Below are 28,000 nucleotides of genomic sequence, written 5' to 3'. Positions count from 1 at the left end.
AACACAGCAATCCCACTTACCATTGAATCAAATATGGGAGAACGTATTTGCCAATGTCATATCTGATAAGGGTTTAATCTCCAAAATTTATAGAAATATCATACAAGTTAACAAAAGGAAGATAAACGATCCAATTAAAAAAATGGTCAAAGGATCTAAATAGACACTTTTTGAGAGAGGACATAGAAAGGCCCAGAGACATATGAAAACATGCTCAAAGTCACTAACCATCTGAGGGATGCAAATCAAAACAATGAGATACCATCTCACACCTGTCAGACTGGCTATCATCAACAAATCAACTAACAACAAGTGCTGGAGAGGATGTGGAGAAAAAGGAACCCTCCTACTCTGCTGGTGGGAATTCAGACTGGTGCCGCCACTGTGGAAGACAGTATGGAGTTTCCTCAAAAAGTTAAAAATGGAACTCCCATTTGACCCAGTGATCCCACTTCTAGGACTATATCCCAAGAAAACAGAAACACCCATCAGAAAGTATATATGCATCCCTATGTTCATAGCAGCACAATTTACAATAGCTAAGATTTGGAAACAGCCTAAGTGCCCATCAGCAGATGAGTGGATTAAAAAACTGTGGTACATCTATACAATGGAATACTATGCTGCTATAAAAATAAGGAACTTTTACCATTTGCAACAGCATGGATGGAACTGGAGAGCATTATGCTAAGTGAAAGAAGCCTGTTGGAGAAAGATAAATATCACATGATCTCACTCATATGTGGGATATAATGATCAACATAATTTGATGAACAAGAATAGATCCAGAGACAAGTGGTAGGGAAGGGGGTGTTTTAGAGCAACCAAAGGACTTGTATGCATTCATATTAGCATAACCAATGGACACAGACATTGGGGTGGTGGGGGCTTGCCCAGGGTGGAAATTTCTTGGGTGGCGGTCAATTTGGGAAAAAGGAGACATATGTCATACTTTAGACAATAAAAAATTTAAATTTCTTGGTGCTAATAAATTAATCCAGCAAAGTAGAAGGATACAAAATTATTAAGCAGCATTTATTGAAAATTTTGTATACCATTAACAAATTCTCAGAAAGAGAAACTAAAAACTATGCCATTTACTATCCCGCCAACAACAAAATAAAATACTTAGGATTAAAGTTAACCCATGAGGTAGAAAACTTCTACACAGAATACTGTAGGACATTGAGGAAAGAAACTGAGGTAGATATAAATAAGTGAAAGCATATACCATGTCCATGGATTGGAAGATTTAACATCATTAATACATCCAGACTACAGAAAGAAGCCTATAGATTGAACACAATTTCTGTTAATATACCAAAGCCATATACCACAGATCAAGAACAAATATTTCAAAACTTTATATGCAACCAAAGAAGACCCTGAGCAGCCTCAACAATATTGAGAAAGAATAAAAAATTTGGAGGTATCTCAATACCTGATATCAAACTGTACACTACAAGGCCTTTGTAATTGAAATAGCCTGGTACTGGCAAAAGAACAGGCATATAGATCAACGGAACAGAACAGAGACCCCAGAAATTGACCCAAACCATTACGCTCAATAAATATTTTACAAAGGAGGCAAAGCATGCAATGGAGTCAAGACAGTATTTTTAATAAATGGTGTTGGGAAAATTGGACAGGTATATGCAAAAAAAAAAAAAAGAAAGAAAGAAAATCGCCAACTTACAACACAAACAAGAATGAACTCAGACTGATAAAAGACTTAGACATCAATCAGAAAATCATAAAAATATTCAAAGAAAACATAGACAGCAAAATCTCAGATATCTCTTATAGCAATATGTTTGTGGATACATATCTTAAGGCAAGTGGAACAAATAAAAAAATAAAAAAAATAGGACTACATCAAACTCAAAAGCTTCTGCACAGCAAAAGAAACTATCAATGAAATGAAAAGGAAACCCACTGTAAGAGAGAACATATTTGCCAATGATACATCTGATAAGGGGTTAATTTCAAAAATATATAGAGAACTTGTACAACTCAACACAGGAAGACAAATAATCCAATAAAAAAATGGGCAAAAGCCTTAACCCAGTGTTTCTCAACCTTCTGGCCCTTTAAATACAGTTCCTTATGTTGTGACCCAACCATAAGATTATTTTCATTGCTACTTCATAATTGTAATGCTGCTACTGTTATGAATCATAATGTAAATATCTGATATGCAGGATGGTCTTAGGCACGACCCCTGTGAAAGGGTCGTTCAAACACCAAAGGGGTCGCGACCCACAGGTTGAGGACTGCTGCTAGCCGGTTTTGCTCAGTGGATAAAGAATCTGCCTGCGGACCAAAGGGTCCCGAGTTCTATTCTGTTCAAGGGCATGTACTTTGGTTGCAGGCTTCTCCCAAGTCCAGACCCTGGTCAGGGCTTATGCAAGAGGCAACCAATCAATGTGTTTCTCTCACATTGATGTTTCCCTCTCTCTTCCACTCTCCGTAAAAGTCAATGGACTAATATCCTCAGGCTAGGATTAACGATAGATAGATTAGATAGATAGATAGATAGATAGATAGATAGATAGATAGATAGATAGACAAATGACCTGAATAGACGCTTCTCTAAGGAGGATCATACAGATGGCCAAAAGACACAAGAAAAAAAATGCTCAAAGTCACTAATTATCAGAGATATGCAAATTAAAACTGCAATGAGATATCACCTCACACTTGTCAAAATATCAATACATCAACAAACAGCAAGTGTAGGAGAGGATGTGGAGAAAAAGGAACCCTAGTGCACTGCTGGTGGGAATGCAGACTGATGCAGTAACTGTGGAAAACTATTGATTTTCCATAAAAATTAAAAATGGAACTGCCTTTTGACCCAGTGATTCCACCTCTGGGAATATATCCTAGGAATCCAGAAACACCAAGTAGAAAGAATATATACACCTCTATGTCCATAGCATTTTTATTTATAAGTAAGGGCTCAGTGGATAAATCTGTGCACCTTGAAAGAAACTATGGGCCTCGAGGCTGTGGTAAGCACAGGGGCAGGTCTCGGCCCATCCTTTGCACCCCTGCCAGGCCCCTCCTGCTGCATCCTCGGGTCCTCTGTCTGCCAGGAGCCCAGTTCACACTACTCCCATGTGCTGATAGCGCCAGCACTGCTCACACCTACTGAAGGTGCAGAACAATTGAGGCCGGTGCCAGCAGCAGTTGTGAGTGGGGATTGCTGGCCCCAATCTCTCCTTAGGAGCAAGGGGAGGTGGAGAAGCCCTCAAGGGAGATTGGGGCTGGCAGCCGCTGCTTGCACCCACTGACAGTGCTGAACGATCAGGGCCAGTGCTGAGCACTGGCAGTGGGTGTGAACAGCAGATCTGGTGCCAGCAGAAGGTGCGAGCGGGGCCGGTGCTGGCAGCAGGTGCAAGTGCCAGGCAGGGCTGTGGTGCACAGAAGCAAAGAATTTTCAGTAATTACCAGAAGTTTGCCCTGAAGACAGTGACTGGCACCCTGCCTTGGTCTGGCGCCCCCACTTATCCGCTCCACCATCCCGCCGCAGCCAATGCCCACCATTTTCTGTGTACTCCCCCTGGTGGTCAGCACACGTCATAACGACCAGTTGTTTGGTTGGTCCACCATTCAGTCTATTTGCATATTAGCCTTTTATTATATAGGATAGCCAAGATCTGGAAATAACCCAAGTGCCTATCAGTAGATGAGTAGATAAAATGCTCTGGTACATTTACACAATGAAATATTAAGTAGTTGTATGAAAGAAGAAACTCTTACCCATAGCAACAGCATGAGTGGACCTGGAGATTACCATGATAAATGAAATTAGCCAGTCAGAGAAAGACGAATACCATATTATCTCACTTACATATGGAACCTAATGAACAAGATAAACTGACAAACAAAATGGAAATAGAGTCATGGATACATTGACTAGACCCGTGGTCGGCAAACTGTGGTTCGCGAGCCACATGCGGCTCTTTGGCCCCTTGAATGTGACTCTTCCTAAGCCTTAGGAGTACCCTAATTAAGTTAATAACAATGCACCTACCTATATAGTTTAAGTTTAAAAAATTTGGCTCTCAAAAGAAATTTCAATCATACTGTTGATATTTGGCTCTGTTGACTAATGAGTTTGCCAACCACTGGACTAGACTGACAGATGTCAAAGGATTGGTGGGTTGAGGGGAATGGATGAAAGAATGTGAAGGGACTAGCCAAAGAACATATATGCATAAACCATAGACACAGACAATATTGGGTGTTGGCCATAGGGAAAGGAGCGTTGAGGGCTGGGTGAAGTGGGAAAATAGGGGAGGGGATGGGATCATCTCTAATAGTGTAAATGATAAAACAAAACAAAAAAAGAATAGGAGTGTAGAATGTGTATAATAGCACTGGTTAATTCCATAGTAAACACTCACAAAGAAAAAAATAATTTATTGGGATTACATTGTTTAATAGGATCATATAACTTTCAAGTGTATAATTCTATGATACACCATATATATCTTGGATTGTGTTCCCATTACTCAAAGTTAAATATTCTTCCATCACTATATATTTCATTTCCTTTACCCTTTACAATTCCCTGCCTTTCCTTTGGTAACAACCATACTGTTGTCTGTGTATTTGAGTTTGTGTTAGTTTTTCTTGTTTGATCATATGCTGCTTTTGTCAGATGATCTCATCATTAGATATTAATTGGATTCACTCAGGTTCAAATATTTTATTTTAAACATGTATTGATTTTATCACCTATAATTTCAAGCTATTGTATAAATCTTGGAGCTTTTAAATGGTATTTCCATTGGTAACAAGTAGAAATTAGTTTGCTGTTATTCTGGCCTAGCATACATATAATAAAAATCAAAAACATTTCCTCCTAGAAACACTTAATCCATTTACCTTTATATAAAACTAGAGGCCTGGTGTACAAAATTCATGCACTTGGGGGTGTCCTTCAGCCTGGCCTGTGCCCTCTCACAGTCCAGGACCCCTCAGGGGATGTCTGCCTGCTGGCAGTCAGACATCCCTCTTGCAGTCCAGGACCCCTCACTCCTTACAGCCTGCCTGCTCACTACTCCTTACCGCTTGGCTCACTGCTCCTTCCTTAGTGCTGCCATGGAGGCAGGAGATGCTCCCACCACTGTCATGAGCCTGGCTTCTGGCTGAGCAGCGCTCCCCCTGTGAGCAGTTCCTGCATTGAGGAGTGGGCCTAAGCTGTCAGTCAGACATCCCCTGAGGGCTCCCAGACTGTGAGAGGGTGTAGGTCGGCCTGAGGGATCCCCCCAAGTGTAGAATTTCATGCCTCTAGTGTTAGTATAATAAACTTTAGAAAAACCATTTACAATTTTTAATAAAGATCAAATGATAAATATTAACATCTAGAATTAGGCAAATTAAAGATCAATTGGAGATACAGTATGTGAATGGAACACAATTTGCGTTGGTGTACAATAACACTAATATGGCTATCCCAGTGGTCGGCAAACTCATTAGTCAACAGAGTCAAATATCAACAGTACAACAATTGAAATTTCTTTTGAGAGCCAATTTTTTTTAACTTAAACTATATAGGTAGGTACATTGTTATTAACTTAATTAGGGTACTCCTAAGGCTTAGGAAGAGCCATACTCAAGGGGCCAAAGAGCTGCATGTGGCTCACGAGCCATAGTTTGCCAACCACGGGGCTATCCTGTTTAAAAGGAGCATTTATTAATCTAATATTTTTATTAATATGTTTATTTATTTATTGTTCTTGGCTCTTAAACTTTATAATTTTTTTCTTTAAGTATTGTAGGACATGAAAAAATATTTCGAGCACATATTTACAATCATTTTTATCTAAAATGCTATTATTTGTTGAAAATAATGTTTCAACTGGAAACTGAGACCAGTTTGGTTAAACTTGTCACTGGCTCAGTTTGTGAAGAAGTGATGAATTGAATAAGACTGGAAATTTTAGTTGATTGATTTACATAGATGCTCCATGTTGCAGCATTAAAATACTGGTCTTGCCTTTTTGAAAACTATTTATTTATTTATTTATTTATTTATTTATTTATTTATTTATTTATTTATAGAGGAAGGCAGAGGGAGAAAGAGTTAGAAACATCAATGATGAAAGATAATCATTGATAGGCTGACTCCTGTATGCCCCCTGCTGGGGATTGAGCCTGCAACCTGGGCAAGTGTCCTGACCAGGAATCGAACCATGACCTCTTGGTGCATGGGATCATGCTCAATCCACTGAGCCACACGGACAGGGCCTGATTTTGCCTTTTAAGGCATAACCTGAATTAATTTTGGAAAACTTTCGTGAACATTACTATTCTCTGGATGGTGATTAGATATTATATTGTACTGATGTCCTGATTAAAGAGTATGATTCAGTACATGTGAAGGGAAAAACTTACTAATAGTCTGAAGTTACCGTTGTCTCCCCTAATTCAAACTCATTCCAGACATAATTTAAATTACTCCCAGAATCAGCGCCATGGGGCTTAGTATTTGCTGATATTAAATACTTCTAATATGTTTGACTAGGTTAAGGTACCTTAAATATATATGCTTATTTGTCATTGATGGCTTTTTTTTTTTCTTATTGAGAAGTTGCTGTAAGAATACGTGGTTTTATTTGAAAGGTAGTGGTAATAATTTTTTTGGCTTTTACTATGCAATAATTAATTTAGTTAGAAATGGCTTATATATTTTAGCTTTTGAAAATGAATAGATATATTTATTTTGACTTTTTTGGTGTGTGCATGTGTGTGTGTGTTCATGAAAACGATACCCGAGTTGGCCTGTGGAACTGTTCAAGAGACTTATATCTATCTAGAAGTGTTAATGCCTTCAGAGGATAAAAATTACTACAACAATCATGATAAAGATGTATATGATGAAGATAATGGCAATAATGATGATCCTGTTGATGATGAACATAATGGATTTTCTAATGATGTCCCTTATTTGATGATTTATTTAACTTCAGAGAGGCCTCACCTTTCCATCTTGCTGAAAACATGCCAATGATGAAGAATCAGAAATCATCTTAGAGGACATGACACTTTCTTCTAAATCAGATTCAGAAAACATTTGGGCAACTGGAGATGAATTCCTCTTCCTTTTAAATTGAAACAAGAATGTATGGGATAGGGGTAAGGTCCTTTTGACATATTTAGATATAACCCATGGGATCAGTTACAGTTGCGTCAGCTTTGGATTATGAAAACAATTTTGACTAACAGTGGCCTCGCTTGGAGCTTTCTATGATTCAGTGGATAAGATATGCAGCTCTATTCCTGATCAGGGCACATGCCCAGGTTGCAGGTTCGGTCCCCAGTCGGGATGGGTATGGTAGGTAACCGATAGATGTTTCTCTCTCACATCAATGTCTCTCTCTCTCTCTCTTTCTCTCTGTCCCCTTCTACCTTCCCCCCCTCTCTAAAATCAATAAAAACATATATTTTTTTAAAAGATAAAATGCCTTCCTAAGACCTTAGATTTTGTAACATACTTTCCTCCCAGTTATCTTATGTACTAATTGTCTTTACCTGAATTTTTTGACACACTAGACCAGAAATATCTTGAATTTTATCTTCCTCATATTAATAAGCAATCAGTTAATTTTGAAAGAGTGTCTATTAGTGAGGGGATCATATTTTCCATTTTTATGACTAATTTTCAGATATGGTTTGACCTAATTATGAATTTTATTATATATACAGATAACGCATATTTACAATTATATACTTGAAACCTATATAAATTTACTATCCAATGTCACTCCAATTAGTTGAATAGAATTTAAAAACTTAAATATTACCTTACCTTTTTAAAAACAATTATTCAGATAAAGTATGCAGCTACATAAAATGCTTTGGTTTTATTCTTAGAAAGATTTTTAAGAATATATTTTAAAGAAAATCTCCCATGAAATAGAAAATATTTTACACTATTAAAGAGTGATGGTGAATTCTGTTTATCCTAATTTATGCATAGAAGCAATAGTATTCTTTATATTTTAAATGTGTTTCTTTGGCTTCCTTATTCACCAAACATTGCTCCTTAGGATAAGAGAGTAGCTTAAGGGAACATGGCAGCAGCCTTTTCATCAGTGACTCAATGGTGATCAAGAAACACATATTTTTTATTCCCTTTTTGCTTTTTTGAAGTATTGAGTTCCTGATGATTATCTTATGTACAATAGCTCTCCAAAGTATAATAGTTCCTGCCAGTATCAATAAGACCTCCCTTTTGAGAGGTAACCATAGTTAAAACTATTGAACTCTGGTCTAGAGATTTGTTTTCAAACTAGCTGTAATACACTAGCTGTGAGATCATGAGCAATTTACCTAACATCACTGAGTCTCAGTGTTCTTTTCATAAAAGAAGAATGAAGGCTGGATAATATCTGAAGTCCCTTTTATTATTACTAATATTCAGTATTTCAGTTACTGTATTCTAGTTTTCTTATGAATCCAGCTCATCTAATTTGAGCACAAGGGAGCAGCTGCTAAAAAGAGCTGTTTAACAATAATTAGAAGTAACATTTCATTTGTTTTGCATGTCTTTCAATTAAAAACAGTGATTAAGATTACATGATTGAAAATGTATTCCTTAAATGAAAATATTTTCAGTTAAAATGTAAAACATTAAAATCTCTGGTATTGAGCCCAATTTGTGTTTTAAACATTTGTCTAGTATTGAAGAGTATGTCTATGTTGTAAGGCATGCTTAGTCTTTTCAAGTCTTAGAAACAGCAGAGAGAGAGAGAGAGACAGAGAGGAAAGAACAAACAAGCAGCAAATGAAACAAGGGAGAAAGAGAATGCTGAATTATTATATACTAGAGGCCTGGTGCACAAAGAATTGTGCATGGGGGGATGGTTCCCACAACCCACCTGCACCCTCTCCAATCCGGGAGCCCTGATGGCTTAGGCCTACTCCCCGTGGTTCTCTACTCTCTGCAGGACCTGGCCGCTCTGTGCCCACTGCCCAGAAGCTCTCTGCTTCCTCAATCTTCTAGTTTTGTTTGAGAAGCTTTTCTTTACAAAAGACAATTTTCTCATATCTCCATTTTTCTCTTCATGTTCTTCTCTCAGTTAACCTGAAGACCTATCTCCTACCCAGAGGCCCTCCGCAGGTGGGGTGGGGCGGAACGCTGGCATCCTCCAGCATCCTGCCCCTGGCTGCTCCTTGCCTGTGTGCATGTGCTGCCCAGAGGCCATCTGCATGTGGGGAGGGGCAAAACAGCTGCATTGTCACCGTGGTGATGACACAAGCATCCAGGCCCAGCTGCCATCATCTTTGTTGTGCCAATTTGCATATTCCCTCCTTATTGGCTGTGGGCGCCACCATCTTGGTTGTGGAGTGATGGTCAATTTGCATATTTCTTCTTTATTAGATAGGATACTAGTAAAAATGATTGGTTTCCTCTTAGGAAGTTAGAATTAATCAGACTATGTCTTGTTTCATTTATATCGCATATTTAGTCTATTGTTTAAGATTTCCCCTTTTTTCTGAATGTAAAGATCTGCTTTTTTGTTTTGTTTTGTTTTTTTCAAAACTAAGTGAAGAATAGACTGAAAAAATGGAAACTAGTCCATGGGTTTGTTTAAATATCCATATGTTCTCATGGGTATAACCACTCTGATATCTTCAATTAAATCTTTTTTTTTGTTCCAGCTCATAACATGAATTTAAGTTAACACTTCAAGAGATTTCATTCTTATGTCCATTGGTTATGCTTATATGCATGCATACAAGTCCTTCAGTTGAGAAGACACTGGGGGGTAGGGGAGGCCAGGGGATTGTTAAGGGTGGGGAAAAAAAAGGACACATATGTAATATCCTTTGTAATACTTTAAGCAATAAAAAAAAAACACACAAAAAAACAAAGAGATTTCATTCTGAGCACTTTTTCCAAATAATATAGTCAAGTAGTTTAATTATTCCCCCAGATAGAAGACACAGAATAGTATCCATCACATGGCCATCAAAAGGGTAATTGATATGTGCCTTTTTAAAAAAAAAAATGATTTGAGAGGGAGAGAAACATTTTTTTTTTTTTATGTGAGAGTAAAATATCAATTGGCTGCCTCCCACATAAACCCCAATCAGGAATTGAACCCCTGGCTTTTCAATGCACAGGGTAACACTCAAACCAATGAGCCACACCTTCCAAGGCTGGGTTTCCTTTGCTGTGCAGAAGCTTTTTAGTTTGAGGTAGTCTCATTTGTTTATTTTTTCCCTTTGCTTGAGGGGGCATGTCCAAAAAGATATTACTGAGACTGATGTCAGATAGTATATGTCCTATGTTTTCTTCTAGACTTTTGTGGTTTCAAGCCTTACATTTAAGTCTTTAACCCATCTTGAGTTTATTTTTGTACCTGGTCTAAGAGAGTGGTCCAGGTTCAATATTTTTTTTGCATGGGTCTCTCCAGTTTTCCCATTGCCACTTGTTGAAGAGACTTTCTTAACTCCAATGTATATTTTTACCCCCTTTGTCATAGATTAGTTGACCATATTATGTGAGGGGTTATTTCTGGGATCTCTATTCTGTTCCATTGATTTATGTGTCTGTTTTTTGCCAGTACCATACTGTTTTGATTATTTTAGCTTGTAATATATTTTAAGATCAGATATATTTTGGTTCTTCTTTTTCAAGATTGCTTTGTCTATTTGGGGTCTTTTGTGGTTCCATATAAATTTTAGAATTATTTGTTCTAGTTCTTATGGGAGTGGCATTGGTATTCTGATAGGAATTGCATTGAACCTTAAATTGATTTTGGTAGTATGATCATTTTAACAACATTAATTCTTTCTATCCCTGAGGATGATATATCCTTCCATTTATTTGTGATCTCTTCAGTTTCTTTCTTCAATGTCTTAGAGTTTTCAGAGTAAAGGTCTTTCATCTCCTTTGTTAACTTTATTCTTAGTTATTTTATTCTTTTGGATGCAATTTTGAATGGGGTTGTTTGCTTCATTTCTCCTTCTGATTGTTCTTTATTTTTATGTAGGACTTGACAGATTTCTGTATATTAATTTTTTTATTAATTCTATTAATTTTGGGTAGGTCCTTTAGGGTTTTCTATATATAATATCATGTCATCTGCATATAGGACAGATTAACTTGTACCTTTTCTTTTTAGGTGTCTTTTATTTATTCGTGTGTGCGTGTGTGTGTGTGTGTGTGTGAGAGTATGTGTGAGTGTATGTGTGTGTGATTGCTGTGGCTAGGATTTTCAGTACTATATTGAATAATAGTTATAAAAGTGGGCATCCTTGTCTTGTTCTTGAACTTAAAGAAAAAGCTTTCAGCTTTCACTATTGAGTATGATGTTAGCTGTGGGCTAGTCATATGCAGTCTTTATCAACTTGAACTAAGATCCTTCTATACGTACTTTCTTACGAGTTTTTCTTTCTTTTTTTCTTTTTTAAATTTTATTGCTTAAAATATTACAAAGGATATTACATATGTGTCCATTTCCGCCCCCCCCCCCGCCCTAGACACTCCCCTAGCCTCCCCTACCCCCCAGTGTCTTATGTCCATTGGTTATGCTTATATGCATGCATACAAGTCCTTTGGTTGATCTCTTACCCCCCTACCTCCTGCCCCCCACCCCTCCCCGGCCTTCCCGCTGCAGTTTGACAATCTGTTTGAGGCAGCTCTGCCTCTGTATCTATTATTGTTCAAAAGTTTATAATGGTCTCTATTATCCATGAATGAGTGAGATCATGTGATATTTTTCCTTCATTGACTGGCTTATTTCACTTAGCATAATGCTCTCCAGTTCCATCCATGCTGTTGCAAATGGTAAGAGTTCCTTCCTTTTTAGAGCAGCATAGTATTCCATCGTGTAGATGTACCACAGTTTTCTAATCCATTCATGTACTGATGGGCACTTAGGCTGTTTCCAGATCTTAGCTATGGTGAATTGTGCTGCTATGAACATAGAGGTGCATATATCCTTTCTGATTGGTGTTTCTGGTTTCTTGGGATATATTCCTACAAGTGGGATCACAGGGTCAAATGGGAGTTCCATTTTCAGTTTTTTGAGGAAACTCCATACTGTCTTCCATAGTGGCTGCACCAGTCTGCATTCCCACCAGCAGTGCACAAGTGTTCCTTTTTCTCCACATCCTCTCCAGCACTTGTAGTTTGTTGATTTGTTGATGATAACCAGTCTGACAGGTGTGAGATGGTACCTCATTGTTGTTTTGATTTGCATCTCTCTGATGATTAGTGACTTTGAGCATGTTTTCATATGTCTGTTGGCTTTCTGAATGTCCTCTTTTGAAAGGTGTCTATTTAGGTCCTTTGCCCATTTTTTGATTGGATTGTTTACCTTCCTTTTGTTAAGTTGTATGAGTTCCCTATAAATTTTGGAGATTAGGCCCTTATTAGATATGACATTGGCAAGTATGTTTTCCCACACAGTCGGTTTTCTCACTGTTTTGTTGATGGTTTCTTTTGCTGTGCAGAAGCTTTTTATTTTGATGTAGTCCCATTTGTTCATTTTCTCTTAGTTTCAAGTGCCCTAGGAGCTGTATTAGTGAAGAAATTGCTTCGGCATATGTCTGAGATTTTGTTGCCTTTGGATTCTTCTAGAATTTTTATGGTTTCCTGTCATACATTTAAGTCCTTTATCCATTTTGAGTTTATTTTTGTGTATGGTGTAAGTTGGAGGTCTAGTTTCATTTTCTTGCATATATCCATCCAATTTTCCCAACACCATTTATTGAAGAGACTATCTTGGCTCCATTGTATGTTCTTGCCTCCTTTGTCAAATATTAATTGAGCATATTGGTTCGGGCCGATTTCTGGGCTCTCTATTCTATTCCATTGATCTATATGCCTATTCTTGTGCCAGTACCAGGCAGTTTTGATAACAGTGGCTTTGTAATACATCTTGATATCTGGTATTGAGATCCCACCTACTTTGTTCCTTTTCTGGATTGCTGCAGCTATTCGGGGTCTTTTTTCATTCCAGATGAATTTTTGGAGAGTTCGTTCCAGATCTATGAAGTATGCCGTTGGTATTTTAATAGGAAGTGCGTTGAATTTATAGATTGCTTTAGGTAGTATGGACATTTTAATGATGTTGATTCTACCAATCCATGAACACGGTATGTTCTTCCATCTGTTTATGTCTTCCTCTATATCTTTTTTCAACGTCCTGTAGTTTTCTGAGTAGAGGTCTTTTAACTCGTTAGGTAAGTTTATTCCTAGGTAGCTTAATTTTTTTGGTGCGATGGTAAACGGGGTCGTTTTTATAATCTCTCTTTCTGTAAGTTCACTATTGGTGTATAGAAATGCCTCAGATTTCTTGGGGTTAATTTTGAATCCTGCTACATTGCCAAATTCATGTATTAAGTCTAGTAGCTTTTTGATGGAGTCTCTAGGGTTTTGTATGTATAATATCATGTCGTCTGCAAATAAGGACAGTTTTACTTCCTCTTTTCCAATTTGGATGCCTTTTATTTCTTCTTCTTGCCTTATTGCAATGGTTAACATTTCCAGTACTATGTTGAACAGGAGTGGTGAGAGGGGGCATCCCTGTCTTGTTCCTGTTCTTAGGGGAAATGGTGTTAGTTTTTGTCCATTGAGTACGATGCTGGCTGTCGGCCTGTCATATATGGCTTTTATTATGTTGAGGTATGATCCTTCTACTCCCGCCTTACTGAGAGTTTTTATCAAAAATGGGTGTTGAATTTTGTCAAATGCTTTTTCTGCATCAATTGATATGACCATGTGGTTTTTTTCTTTCAATTTGTTTATGTGATGTATCACGTTTATTGATTTGCGGATATTGTACCATCCTTGCATCCCTGGGATAAATCCTACTTGGTCATGGTGTATGATCTTTCTGATGTACTGGTGGATCCGATTTGCTAAGATTTTATTGAAAATTTTGGCATCTATGTTCATGAGGGATATTGGCCTGTAATTCTCTTTCATTGTGTTGTCTTTACCTGGTTTTGGTATTAGGGTGATGCTGGCTTCATAGAATGAGCTTGGAAGTGTTCCTTCCTCTTGAATTTTTTGTAGTAGTCTGAGGAGGAGAGGTTTTAGTTCTTCCTTGAATGTTTGGTAAAACTCCCCTGTGAAGCCGTCTGGTCCTGGGCTTTTGTTTGCTGGAAGTTTTCTCATGACTTCTTCAATTTCTTCCATAGTTATTGGCCTATTGAGATTTTTAGATTCTTCCTGATTGAGTTTTGGAATGTTGTATTTTTCTAGGAATTTGTCCATTTCCTCCAGGTTGTCTAGTTTGTTGGAGTAGAGCTGTCCACAGTATTTTTTAACAATCATTTGTATTTCTGTGGGGTCTGTTGTTATTTCGCCTCTATCGTTTCTGATTTTGTTTATTTGGGTCCTCTCTCTTTGCTTCTTGGTGAGTCTGGCTAGAGGTTTGTCAATCTTGTTTATCCTTTCAAAGAACCAGCTCTTGGTTTCATTGATTTTCTGTATTGTTTTTTTGGTCTCTATGTCATTTATTTCTGCTCTAATCTTTATTATCTCCTTCCTTCTGCTCACTCTGGGGTTTTCTTGTTGCTCTCTTTCTAATTCTTTGAGTTGTAGAGTTAGATGATTTACTACCATTTTTTCTTGTTTTTTGAGATAGGCCTGTAGAGCTATAAACTTCCCTCTCAGGACTGCTTTCATTGTGTCCCATAGGTTTTGGATTGTTGTGTTTTCATTGTCATTAGTTTCCAGGATGTTTTTAATTTCTTCTTTGATCTCATTGGTAACCCACTCAATATTTAATAGCATGCTATTCGGCTTCCAGGTGTTTGAGTATTTTGGGCTGTTTTTATTGTAGTTTATTTCTAATATTATGCCATCGTGGTTTGTGAAGATGCTTTTTATGATTTCAATCTTCTTGAATTTGGGGATACTTTGCTTGTGACTCAATATATGGTCTATTTTTGAATATGTCTTATGAGCATTTGAGTAGAATATATATTCCCTGGGTTTGGGGTGAAGTGTTCTGAGGATGTCTATTAAGTCCATCTGATCTAGTGAGTCATTTAGGATTGCTGTATCTTTGCTGATTGATTGTCTAGAGGGCTTATCCAGTGCTGTCAGTGGTGTATTAAAGTCCCCTACTATGATTGTATTGTTGTCGATCTCTCCTTTGATATCTTCCAGGAGTTTTTTTATGAATTTGGGTGCTCCTGCATTAGGTGCATATATGTTTACCAGGGTTATATCTTCTTGTTGTATTGATCCCTTTAGTATTATGTAGTGGCCTTCCTTATCTCTTGTTATGGCCTTCACTTTGAGGTCTATTTTGTCCGATATAAGTATTGCTACCCCAGCTTTCTTCTCCTTTCCATTTGCCTGCAAGATATTTTTCCATCCTTTCACTTTCAGTCTGTGTGAGTCCCTTCTAATGAGGTGGGTTTCTTGTAGACAGCAGATGTATGGGTCATGTTTTTTTATCCATTCAGCCACTCGATGTCTTTTGTTTGGAGCATTTATTCCGTTTACGTTTAAAGTTATTATTGAAAGGTACTTGTTTGTAGCCGTTTCTTTTTTTGTGTGGCTGTTTTCTTTCTGAGCTTTTTATTTCTTCTTTTTATACCAGACCCTTTAGCATTCCTTGCATTGCTGGCTTGGTGGTGATAAACTCCCTTAGCCTTTTTTTTGTCTGTGAAGCTTCTTATTTCCCCTTCAGGTTTGAATGATAGCCTTGCTGGATAGAGTATTCTTGGATTCAGTCCTTTGCTTTGCATCACTTTGTAAATTTCCGTCCATTCTTTTCTGGCCTGATGTGTTTCTGTTGAGAAATCATTTGATAATCTAATGGGAGATCCCTTGTATGTAACTTTCTGTCTCTCTCTTGCAGCCTGTAAGATTCTCTCTTTGTCCTGAACATTTGCCATGGTAATTATGATGTGTCTTAGTGTGGGTCTTTTCGGGTTCACCTTGTTTGGGACTCTCTGGGCTTGTGTGACTTTTTTCTTCCCCACCTCAGGGAAGTTTTCTGATATTATTTCTTCGAATAGGTTTTCTAATCCTTGTTCATCTTTCTGTTGTTCTGGTACCCCTATTATTCGTATGTTGTTTCATTTCATGTTGTCCCAAAGCTCCCTTAAGCTCTCCTCCTGTCTTTTTATTTTTTTCTCCAATTGCGGTACATTTTGGGTGTGTTTTGCTTCCTTGGCTTCTAATTCACTAATTCGGTCCTCTGCTTCTCCTAGTCTACTGTTGATACTTTCAATGGAGTTTTTCAATGCAGCTATATCACTCTTCATTTCTTCTTGGGTCTTACTTAAGTTGTTGATTTTTTCATCTGTTTCTTCTAGCTTCTTCCATATGTTATCGATTTTTTCATCTGTTTCTTCTTGCTTCTTGCAGAGGTTGTCGATTTTTTCCTCCATCCGGTTTATGCACTCTAGGACCCTTATTCTGAATTCTTTTTCTGTCATGTTGCATGCCTCTGTAATACTTAGCTGCTTTTCTGGAGAGTCCTCCTTCTCTTTCCTTTGGGGGTTTCTTTGTCTATCCATGTTTGATCTCACTGACATATCTAGACGTTGAGTCGTTCAGTGGCTGCTCCCTGAGTGGCAGTGACTCCTTGGTCTGTGGTTGCTCTTCGGGCGGTTGCGGTATCAGCTGCTCTTCAGTTGGCAGCAGCTCCTCTGGTGGGTGCTGTTCACAGCTGTGGTGTCTCTTCTGGCTGGTGGGGGGAGGTTTCACGTACAGCTGCTGTTCCTCAGCAGAGGGTGTGGTGCTTAGGAGGCTGCTGATGCTTGGATCTGCTGCTATATTTCTGTTTATAGTGATGAGAGGAGTTTCAGCCTTTTAGGAGAATGCTCCTGGAGTACGTTGTGGGCAGTGTTTATGTGTTGCCTGGTGATATGGCTGCAATTGGGATCGGAATACCCACCAAAGGTATCGTGGGCAGCCTGGTTTCTGTTGGGTGAACTAAAAGTGTGATATCTTCAGACCCGTCCCCCTCCGTAAAGATTGGGAAGGGTGGGGGCAGGGAAAGGGGAGCCAATATTGTGATGGTGTGATTTATAAAAGGCACTATCTATTTAAATCCTTGGAGTTTCCTAATCAAGAGTTTTTCTTTCTATCTTAAATGGATGTTCAATTTTGTCAAATGCTTTTTCAGCATCTATTTAGATAATCTTATGATTTTTATCCTTATTTTTGTTGCTGTGATATAAAAGATAATAGCAGTTATCATATGTCATCCTCAAATCCTGAAGTAAGACAGAAGTACATTTTAAGACAGAATTGAGTCCAAAACTGTTATCAGTTTTGAGAAACTTCCTAAGTGCCTACTTTTTTGTCCAAGAGGAAAAACAAACTGCCCTACTGTTGAAATCTAATAAAATAAAGAAAAAATACAATAGAAGAAATTGCTACCCTAGCCAGTTTTTCTCAGTGGATAGACTGGTGGCCTGTGGACCATGGGTCCCTGATTCCATTCCGGCCAAAGGTACATACCTTGGTTGCAGGCTCCTTGCTGGCTCTGGCCCTGGTCGGGGCTAATGCAGGAAGAAACCAATCAATGTGTTTCTCTCACACAGATGTTTCTCTCTGTCTTTCCTTCTCCCTAAAAACCAATGGAAAAATATCTTTGGTTGAGGATTAAAAAAAAAAGAAAGAATGAAAGAAATTGCTTTGCTTGTGACCAATGCTAAAAAAAAAAAGACCCTGTGATACAAATATCACTGTTCTACTAAATAGGCTTTGTTAAATCACAATGGATAACATAAATAACATGTGTGATATCTTAAACCCTGTGTATGGCTTTACTAAAATTAACATCATGTATATTAATAGTTTAAAGTAAATCTATTTATTTAAAAAAGAGTGTTTTATTAGATACAATCCTCTCCTTTACCTTATATAACTTTATTTATTTTTATTTTTTTACCTTATATAACTTTAAAGTAAGAAAATATTCAGTGATTTCAAGGTTATTGTCAAATATGTGACTAACTGCTGAAGTCATTTTATATGTAATCTATTTTTTATTGTATTTCCTTTTACAATGCTAAAAATGAATGCTAAGATAAATGTTCTAGAAATACTCTATAGAATCTTGAATATTGCAATTTAAACTGTTGCTATTCTCTCCAGTAGTTCTTGGTAGCCTATAGTAATTAAAGAAACTTTAATGGAATGAAAATAATTTATTATAATACCCATTAATATTGAAACTAGAGCCCCTGTGCAAAAAAAAATTGTGCACTTGGGGGAGTCCCTCAGCCCATCCTGTGCCCTCTCTCAGTCTGGGACCCCTCAAGGGATGACCACCTGCTGGCTTAGCCATGTGCCCTGGGGGATCGGGCCTAAGCTGGCAGTTAGACATTGCTCTGGCAGGGCAGGAGCCCTCGGGGGATGTCCACTTGCCAGCAGGGAGCAGGCCTAAGCTGCAATCGGACATCCTTAGCACTGCTAAGGAGGCAGGGGAGGCTCCCACCACCACCGCTGTACTGGCAGCCATCAGCCTGGCTTGTGGCTGAGCAGAGCTCCCCCTGTGGGAGCACACTGACCACCAGGGGGCAGCTCCTGCATTGAGCATCTGCCCCCTGGTGGTCAGTGTGTATCATAGTGACCGGTCATTCCCAGTCGTTCTGCTGTTAGGCTCAATTTTCATATTACCCTTTTATTATATAGGAGTGGCTGGCCAGCCTGGGTGAGGGGCTGATGGCTGTTTGCAGGCTGGCCACAACACCGTCAGTGTGGGTGTCCCCGCTGGGGTGCCTGGCCAGCCTGGGTGAGGGGATTATGGTTGTTTGCAGGCTGGCCACAGCCCCTTCAGGGTAGGGATCCCCACTGGGGTGCATGGCCAGCCTGAGTGAGGGGCTGATGGCTGTTTGCAGGCTGGCCACAGCCCCTTCAGTGTGGGGGTCCCCACTGCAGTGCCTGGCCAGCCTGGGTGTGGGGCTGAGGGCCATTTTCAGACTGTCAACACCCCCTTCAGGGTGGGGGGGCCCTACTGGGGTGCCTGGCCAGTCTGGGTGAGGAGCTGAGGACCTTTTGCAGGCTGTCCACAGCCCCTTCAGGATGGGGGGTCCTCCTGGGGTGCCTGTCCAGCCTGGGTGAGGGGCTGAAGGCCATTTTCAGGTTGGCTAAGCCCCCCAGCTGGGACCCTCACCCCATGAGGGTGTGGCCAGCCTGGGTGAGGGGCTGATAGCTCTATGCAGGCTGGCCACAACCCCCAGCCACCCAAGCTCCCAATGGAGGCTGGCTGGAAGCAGGTATCTGGGATTTATTTGTTTTCTATAATTGAAACTTTGTTGCCATGAGCAGAGGCCTCAGCTGACTCAGGGCTGAGAGGAAGCTTAGCTTCTTCCATCGCAGGAGCAACCAAGCCTCCTGCTTGCTCCAGCTCTGTGGCTGCTGGACGCCATCTTGGTTGGGTTAATTTGCATATAGTGACTCTGCTTGGCTGGTGGGCATAGCTTAGTGCATAGTGCAGGTATGGTCAATTAGCATCTTTGTTTTTTATTAGTGTAGATTATTATATTCATTTTACTATAGTTTTCTACAATAGCCATATCTTTGTGATTTTATCCATCTGAAACTGTGTTATTGCATTTTTCTGGCCCCAAAATGTATAATTAATCAGAACAAAATAAAAAAAATAGGTTGGTTCTTTTTTAAAAAATTTCTTTATTGATTAAAGTATTACATATGTGTCCTTATCCCCCCATTGGTTCTTGATCATTAAAACAGTAGTAAAGCTCAGAAATAATTTTTTAGTCTTTTCCCTAGCATTCCTTGATCTACAGAATAAACAGCTTTTATTTTATCAGTTTTAATATTCAACATTTTTGGAACTATTTTTAGTCCTTACTGGCACTCCGTGCGCTTTCTGGGCAACTATACCAGATTTATAGCTTTGGAAGTGCTGTGTTATTTATTACCTTCCAGTAATCAATGAAGTGATGTCTTGCTCATGCATATGTCAAAAATGTTAAAGTTTGGAACAATGGATCAATTAATTCTTTCCCAGAACAATAGGCAAAAATATAGCTTCTAATATAGTAGCACATATATTTTCTTTTTTCCAAAAGCAAAATACTGCTCTTGGAATTTTTATAGCTAACAGCAACTTTCTCTTCTTTCATTTTACAAATCCCTACAAAAAATTATGATCTCAGATGAGCTTAACACCTTGCTTATTTCAGCAGTTTTTGTCCTGGGTTTGCAAACTCAAAACTTATTTTTGAATTTAGGAAGAAATATAATTCACAAAGAAAATTAAGCCTTTTGCATTACATGAGGTTATTAGAGAGTCCATAATTTTGTCTTAATCTGAACTGGACTTGGCAATTTTGTGTACTAAACATCAATGTCTTTTAAGATGTCAGAATTCAAAATCAACATAAAATGTGTTGCATCCAATTTATATTCTATGTTGTTTTCTGAGTTTTTATTTTCTCTTTTTACTGTTTGTGTACATTTGTGTTTGACAGATGTAAGGTTTTGCATTTTATAAGTAATGCACTGGCCACTTACCACACTTAATACTTGTCATCATTTCTTCGGAGAATAAAGGTTTACAACTAAGTTGTAGTTTTACCAGAAATGGACGCTTTAGCTTATTATATCCCTAACAGTAACAGTAGTTGTTTTATAAAGTGTTTTCTGGACAGTTTTAATAAAATTAAAAAAACCTAATTAAACAATTATAGCATATTTCTATGCCTACACAGTCTGAGAATTAAAAACAAAAACAACCAAACTCTATCCTTTCTCCTTTTGTCTTTTGAAATCAGTATTATTATTTTTCATTCATGCATTTTATCTAATAAATGCTTATTGAATATGTTTGTATATGCAGATGCTATGTCCTTAGAGATTATAAATATAAATGAAGCTTGATGCCATGTTATACTATACTCATATCCATAAGTGTATTAAGGCTTAAGTAAATTACCGAGTGACACATAGGAGTGATGCCTAGTGCTCTCACAAAAGGATGAATATTTGGGAGAGATATCCAAGGATTTTCTCAGATAGAGTTTATCCCTCAAAACAAGGGGGCAGTAATTTTAAGTAGGTTTGGAACTGAGGATACTACTGGTCAATTATTAGTATATAGGACATGTCTATGCTAAAGGTAGCGAGGTAATGAGTTAAGGAGCCATACATTTTTAGTTCCCCTTTTCAGCTTCCCGAGTGTTTGCATGTCATGGTCTAACATACAGAAGAAGGATCATGTGGTTGTGAATGTCAGGTGAACTGCCATAGGGTAGAAAAAATGTTGAATCTATGTGTCAAGTCATCTTTCATTCCTGAATGAGACAAGAAAAAGAAACAGCCTTGGAATACTCATTCCATAATAATGGTAATAAGCTCATATTGACACTACACTTTGGCATAAAACTTAGATATGTTGAAAATTATGTCTTACATGTGGGCAATTCCTTTACAAATTCCTTGGACAATTAGAAATTTAAATATGTAAATCAGCAAGTCATTTGTAAAGCTCTAAATATCTGGGAAAGATATGCACACAATCACCCGACTGTGTGATTTTATAAAATTCATAATGTATTTACTGGCTGGTTTCCCACTCACCTTGATTCAGGGTACTTTAGTGCCTCTTCCTTCTGAAGAAGCATCCTTCCATCAGCCATGCTTTTTCTCCTGTAGGCTGATAGAGGACAGCGGAGCAGTCAACACACAATACCACTGATTGTAAAGTACTAATGAAGGTGGTGATTTTATAACATCCTGGGCATTTAGATGAGTGAGATGAAGGGGATCCTTAGCCAGAGGTATGTTGTCATAGGGAGGTAGTCACTGCCAGAAAGGGTGAACATAGATCTTTGTAAAAGAAAATTACGACACCTTAAAATAATGCAGTTGAGTAGGACGTTGTGTAATAATGGAGATGTTTTATATCTGCACTGTCCAACTGAGTGGGCACTCAGTTTACATGTAGCTATGAGAACTTTAAATGTGGCTAGTGAAACTGAGGAAATCTTTTTAGATTTTACCTACTTTTAATTAATTAAAATTTAAATACTTGTGGCTAATCGCTATTGTATTGGACAGAACAGTCATTGAAGACAGAAGAGCAATAGGGACATTATCCATTATCTGACATGTATATCTTATTATCAGCCTTCAAATTTGAAAAACCTATTTTTTTAAGATTACTGTCCCTTCACATAAAATAATTAAAAGGCAGTTAACATGCTACTCATGGATTTTTCAACTGACATAAACTTGCCTTCATTTGCTTAGGAAAGCAAAGGTCAGTTAAAAATTTAGGTAAATGTTTAAGAACTAAATATAAATATACAAAAACAAAATACACAAACATAAATACATAAAATTTAAAATTAAAACTAGCATATTCTTTTTCCCAGATATAGTATAGTCATAAATTAGACAATTGGGTCTAAAAATCAAAAACTTATAATTTTCTTGTTCTTTTTATATTATATTACATATTCTAGTTTCCTCTTATATAACCTATGAAAATACTTTATAATATCTACTGGAGGACTGATGCACAAAAATTTGTGCACTCAGTTAGTGGGGTCCCTCAGCCCGGCCTGTGCCCTCTCGCAGTCTGGGGCCTCTCTGAGAATGTCCATCTGCTGGCTTAGGCTGGCTCCCTGGGGGATCAGGCCTAAGCTGGCAGTAAGACATCGCTCTGGCAGCCCGGGAGCCCTCGGGGGATGTCCACTTGCCAGTGGGGAGCAGGCCTAAGCTGCAGTCAGACATCCTTAGCACTGCTGAGGGGGCGGGAGCGGCTCCAGCCATTGCTGCTGTGCTGGCAGACATCAGCCTGGCTTGTGGCTGAGCAGAGCTCCCCCCTGTGGGAGTGCACTGACCACCAGGGGGCATCTCCTGCATTGATCATCTGCCCCCTGGTGGTCAGTGTGTGTCATAGTGACCAGTCATTCCCAGTCGTTCTGCTGTTAGGGTCAATTTGCATATTACCCTTTTATTACATTGGATAGAGGCCTGGTGCACGGGTGAGGCCCAGCTGGTTTGCCCTGAAGGGTGTCCTGGATCAGGATGGGGGTCCCCACTAGGGTGCCTGGCCAGCCTGGGTGAGGGGATGATGGCTGTTTTCAGGCTGGCCAAGCCCCCCAGGAGGGACCCTCACCTATGGAGGTGTGACCAGCCTGGGTGAGGTGCTGAGGGCCGTTTTCAGGCTGGCTACAGCCCCTTCAGGGTGGGGGGGCCCTACTGGAGTGTCTGGCTCACCTGGGTGAGGGGATGAGGGCTGTTTGCAGGCTGCCCACAGCCCCTTCACGGTGGGGGTCCCCCCCCTGCAGTGCTGGGTCAGCCTGGGTGAGGGGCTGATGGCCGTTTTCAGGCTGGCTATGTCTGCACGCTGGAAGCATGTATCTGGGGTTTATTTACCTTTTATAATTGAAACTTTGTAGCCTTGAGCAAAGCTCAGGGCTGGCAGGACAGGCGGGAAGTTTGGCTTCCTCCATCACCTGGGGCAACCCAAGCCTCCTGCTTGCTCTAGCTCTGTGGCCGCTGCCATCTTAGTTGGGTTAATTTGCATAACCACTCCTGATTGGCTTGTGGGCATGGCTTGTGGGTCTAGTGGAGGCATGGTCAATTTGCATGTTTCTCTTTTATTAGATTTGATTTATAGCCCTTATTAAAATGTAATTATTTTCTTAATTAATATAAACCTGTTAATATCAAGACCATAATTAAATACTTAGACTGTCATTTTTTTTCTCATCTTAGCTAGCATTTAATTTCCATTACATTAGTAAAATGTGTTTACACACTCCACATCACCAATGCCTAGAAGAATGCTGTGACCATTTTTGTCACTCAGTATTGGCATGCCAAGAAGTAACATGGATTTTTGTAAATTAAATTAAAATTTATTTTTCCTACCCGTAAATGAGACATTCTGTATTTGAACTTTTCTAAAAACCCTTTGAAATGTCATTGCAATCATAAAATGATCATTAATCACTAATTCATTTAGATCAAATTTTAATGGTAAATATATTTATCTATATTTAATGTCATTGTCCTAAAAATACACAGTTGACAGATAGGTTTCAGTTTGCTAATTTTTTCACAAACTAAGTGAATATGACATAGCATATGTTTCTCTCGCTATATATTTTATTCAAAGAAAATGCAAATTGTTTATTGGCTTATGTGAATAAAATATTAATAGGGTGTTCATTTCAGCTGTGTAAAATAAAACAAGATAACAAATACTCATGGATTGCTTCATATGATCTTGCCAGGTGACTAAAGGGTACTTACTCAGTAGTATTCTTTAGTCAGCTAGTGAGATCACTATTTGTGCAGGGCTTAGCGTATTGTAAGTCAGAGGGGACTTTTAAAATTTTTTGTTTTATTTTGATAAATTGGACTTTATCAACATTAAGGTACTTGACTATTTAAAAGACTTGTTGAGAGTAAGAGACCTTTTGTGTACGGATAAGCAGTAGCACTGGAGAGAGCCCATGCATACTGATTATGTATTTTACAATTTTAATTGATTGAATTTCCTTGGATTATTCAAACACCAGAGACTGTACTTTAAACATTCCCATAATCTGACTTCATGTGATGAAAATAATATAGGTGCTGTTTCAAATTTGACATTTTGGCATGTAACTTCATTCCACTGTGCTTACTCATTTAAAAAAAAAAAAGTGTTTTTAATCTCCAAAAAAATTTTACTTTTATGAATTGTTCTTATAGAAAAAAGATGAAATTCTTTGTATTTTACACAAGGTTATATTCTTATCAGAGTTTCATTTTCTCACCTCAGCAAAGGTTTTGGTATATTTTTTAGATGTAATATATGTGCTACTGCCTTGGACAAATATTTCATATTCTATCATAACTTATCATGGTGAAAAGCCATCGGTACAATTGAAATCTACAATAAAATATTTTATTTATATGGAGTAACTGTGGTTAATTCACTTATAACTTCATTTACCATGTGAAACATAGTGACAATTCTTTTTAAATATTCTACATACTTCTTCCTTTTGAAACTTTAATAGTTCACTTGAGTTACATTCATTATTATAAAATGCTACAACTTTAAAAACCCTCAGGACATTTTCTAGCAGAACTCTTTAATTTTAAAAATGCCTAGAGATGTTAAGCGACTTGCTTATGATCATAATATTAGTTATAGGCAGAGTTGGGACTTAGAATTCAAGTTTTCTGGCATCTATTTCTGAGCTAATCCTATATCATGTGGCTTTGAGAATTTGAAAATTGGTCTATTACATAATAACGTAAGTTAAATGTTTCATTCTATATTTTCCAGGGTCAAAATGTTTTTGGGCTCGATGTCATTGAAACGCCAGAAGGAGACAAGATGCCACAACTGATTGTTCAGAAGGAGTTAGATAGGGAAGAGAAGGATACATATGTAATGAAAGTAAAGGTTGAAGATGGTGGCTTTCCTCAAAAATCCAGTACTGCCATTTTGCAAATAAGTATTGCTGATATAAATGATAACCATCCAGTTTTTACGGAGAGTGAAATTGAAGTCAGTATACCAGAAAATGCTCCTGTAGGTACTTCAGTGACACAGCTCCATGCCACAGATGCCGACATAGGTGAAAATGCCAAAATTCACTTCTATTTCAGCAATCTAGTTTCCAACATAGCCAAGAGGCTATTTCACCTCAACTCCTCCACCGGACTTATCACAATCAAAGAACCACTGGATAGGGAAGAATCACCAAACCACAAGTTACTGGTTTTGGCAAGTGATGGTGGGTTGATGCCAGCAAGAGCAATGGTGCTAGTAAATGTTACAGATATCAATGATAATGTCCCATCAATCGATATAAGATACATCATCAATCCAATCAATGGCACTGTGGTTCTTTCAGAAAATGCTTCACTCAACACCAAAATTGCTCTCATAACTGTGACAGATAAAGATGCTGACCATAATGGTAGGGTGACATGCTTTACAGATCATGATGTCCCTTTCCGATTAAGGCCAGTATTTAGTAATCAGTTCCTCCTGGAGACGGCTGCATTTCTTGACTATGAGTCCACCAAAGAATATGCCATTAAATTACTGGCCGCAGATGCTGGCAAACCTCCATTGAATCAGTCATCCATGCTCCTTATCAAAATAAAAGATGAAAATGACAATGCTCCCGTTTTTACCCAGTCTTTCATAAGTACTTCTGTTCCTGAGAATAACTCTCCTGGCTCCCAGTTGACAAAAATAAGTGCGACGGATGCAGACACTGGACGTAATGCTGAAATCACTTACCTGTTAGGCGATGATGCTCCATCTGAATTCAACCTGGATCAGCGTACAGGCATTCTGACTGCAATGAAGAAACTGGATAGAGAAAAACAGGAAAAGTATTACTTTACAGTTCTGGCAAAAGATAACGGGATCCCACCCTTAATAACTAATGTCACAGTCTTAGTGACAGTTCTTGATCAAAATGACAACAGTCCAATTTTCACACACAATGAATACAATTTCTATGTCCCAGAAAACCTTTCTAGACATGGCACAGTAGGACTAATCACTGTAACTGATCCTGATTATGGAGAAAATTCTGCAGTTACTCTCTCCATTTTAGATGTGAATGATGACTTCACTATTGATTCACAGACTGGTGTCATTCGACCAAATATTTCATTTGACAGAGAAAAACAAGAGTCTTATACTTTCTATGTACAGGCTGAGGATGGTGGTAGGGTATCACGTTCTTCAACTGCCAAAGTGACCATAAATGTGGTTGATGTCAATGACAACAAGCCAGTTTTTCTTGTCCCTTCTTCCAACTACTCCTATGAATTGGTTCTACCATCCACTGATCCGGGCACAGTGGTCTTCACAGTAGTTGCTATTGACAATGACACTGGCATGAATGCAGAGCTTCAGTACAGCATTGTAGGAGGAAACACAAGAGGTCTGTTTATAATCAACCAAACAACAGGCAACATTACAATGAAGGAGAAATGTGTTTTAGCAGACCTTGGTTTACACAGACTGGTAGTCCAAGCTAACGACTTAGGGCAACCTGATTCTCTCTTCAGTGTTGTAAGAGTTAATCTATTTGTGAATGAGTCAGTAACTAATGCTACACTGATTCATGAATTGGTGCACAGAAACACTGAAACATCAGTAACCCAAAATATTGAGACAACTGATGCATCCTCCCCAACCACTGACTATGTCAAGATCATGGTTGCCATTGTTGCTGGCACCATAACTGTCATCCTTGTTATTTTCATCACTGCTGTCATAAGATGCTGCCAATCACCACACCTTAAGGCTGCTCAGAAAAACAAGCAGAATTCTGAATGGGTTACTCCAAACCCAGAAAATCGGCAGATGATAATGATGAAAAAAAAGAAGAAGAAGAAGAAGAAGAAGAAGCATGCCCCTAAGAACTTGCTGCTTAACTTTGTCACTATTGAGGAAACTAAGGCAGATGATGCTGACAATGATGGAAAGAGCATCACACTAGACCTTCCCATTGAGCTGGAAGAGCAAACCATGTGCAAGTACAACTGGGGCACTACACCTACTACTTTCAAGCCTGACAGCCCTGATTTGGCCAGGCACTACAAATCTGCATCCCCACAGCCTGCTTTCCAGATCCAACCGGAAACTCCCCTGAATTCAAAGCACCACATCATCCAGGAACTGCCTCTTGATAATACCTTTGTGGCCTGTGATTCCATCTCCAAATGTTCCTCCAGCAGTTCTGATCCCTACAGTGTTTCTGAGTACAGCTATCCGGTGACAACTTTCAAGACCCCTGTGTCTGTACACACCAGATTGGTAGGTATTCACAGTTTCTAACTAACTTTTCTAATTTTATTTTGTTTTGTTTTTTAATTATTTTAAGTTGCAGTAGAATTTTACAATATCTATTAACTCAAAAAATGATCAAAACAATCATACTCTGCAGAAGTATTTAAATAGATATATGGATTAATTTTAAGTTTGGTAGAAAATGAGAACAAATAACTCTTTTTTAAAAAAAATCTTCACCCCAGGATAAATTTTCC

General features: G+C 38.5%; 1 protein-coding gene across 1 annotated transcript in view; it reads left to right on the top strand.

The window, feature by feature from the left end:
- LOC118654589 (protocadherin-11 X-linked) overlaps positions 1-27,791 on the top strand; it is an 80,539-nt gene extending 52,748 nt beyond the window's left edge. Inside the window, exon 2 of the mRNA XM_036305978.1 lies at positions 25,269-27,791. Coding sequence (XP_036161871.1) covers positions 25,269-27,791 — 2,523 coding nt within the window. The remainder of the gene's footprint in view (positions 1-25,268) is intronic.
- Positions 27,792-28,000: the final 209 nt, after the last annotated feature.

Source organism: Myotis myotis, unplaced genomic scaffold (genome assembly GCF_014108235.1).
Source record: "Myotis myotis isolate mMyoMyo1 unplaced genomic scaffold, mMyoMyo1.p scaffold_m19_p_4, whole genome shotgun sequence".
Classification (NCBI taxonomy): Eukaryota; Metazoa; Chordata; class Mammalia; order Chiroptera; family Vespertilionidae; genus Myotis; species Myotis myotis.
The sequence above is the reverse complement of the archived record's forward strand: the minus strand, read 5'-3'. Positions and strand labels throughout refer to the sequence as shown.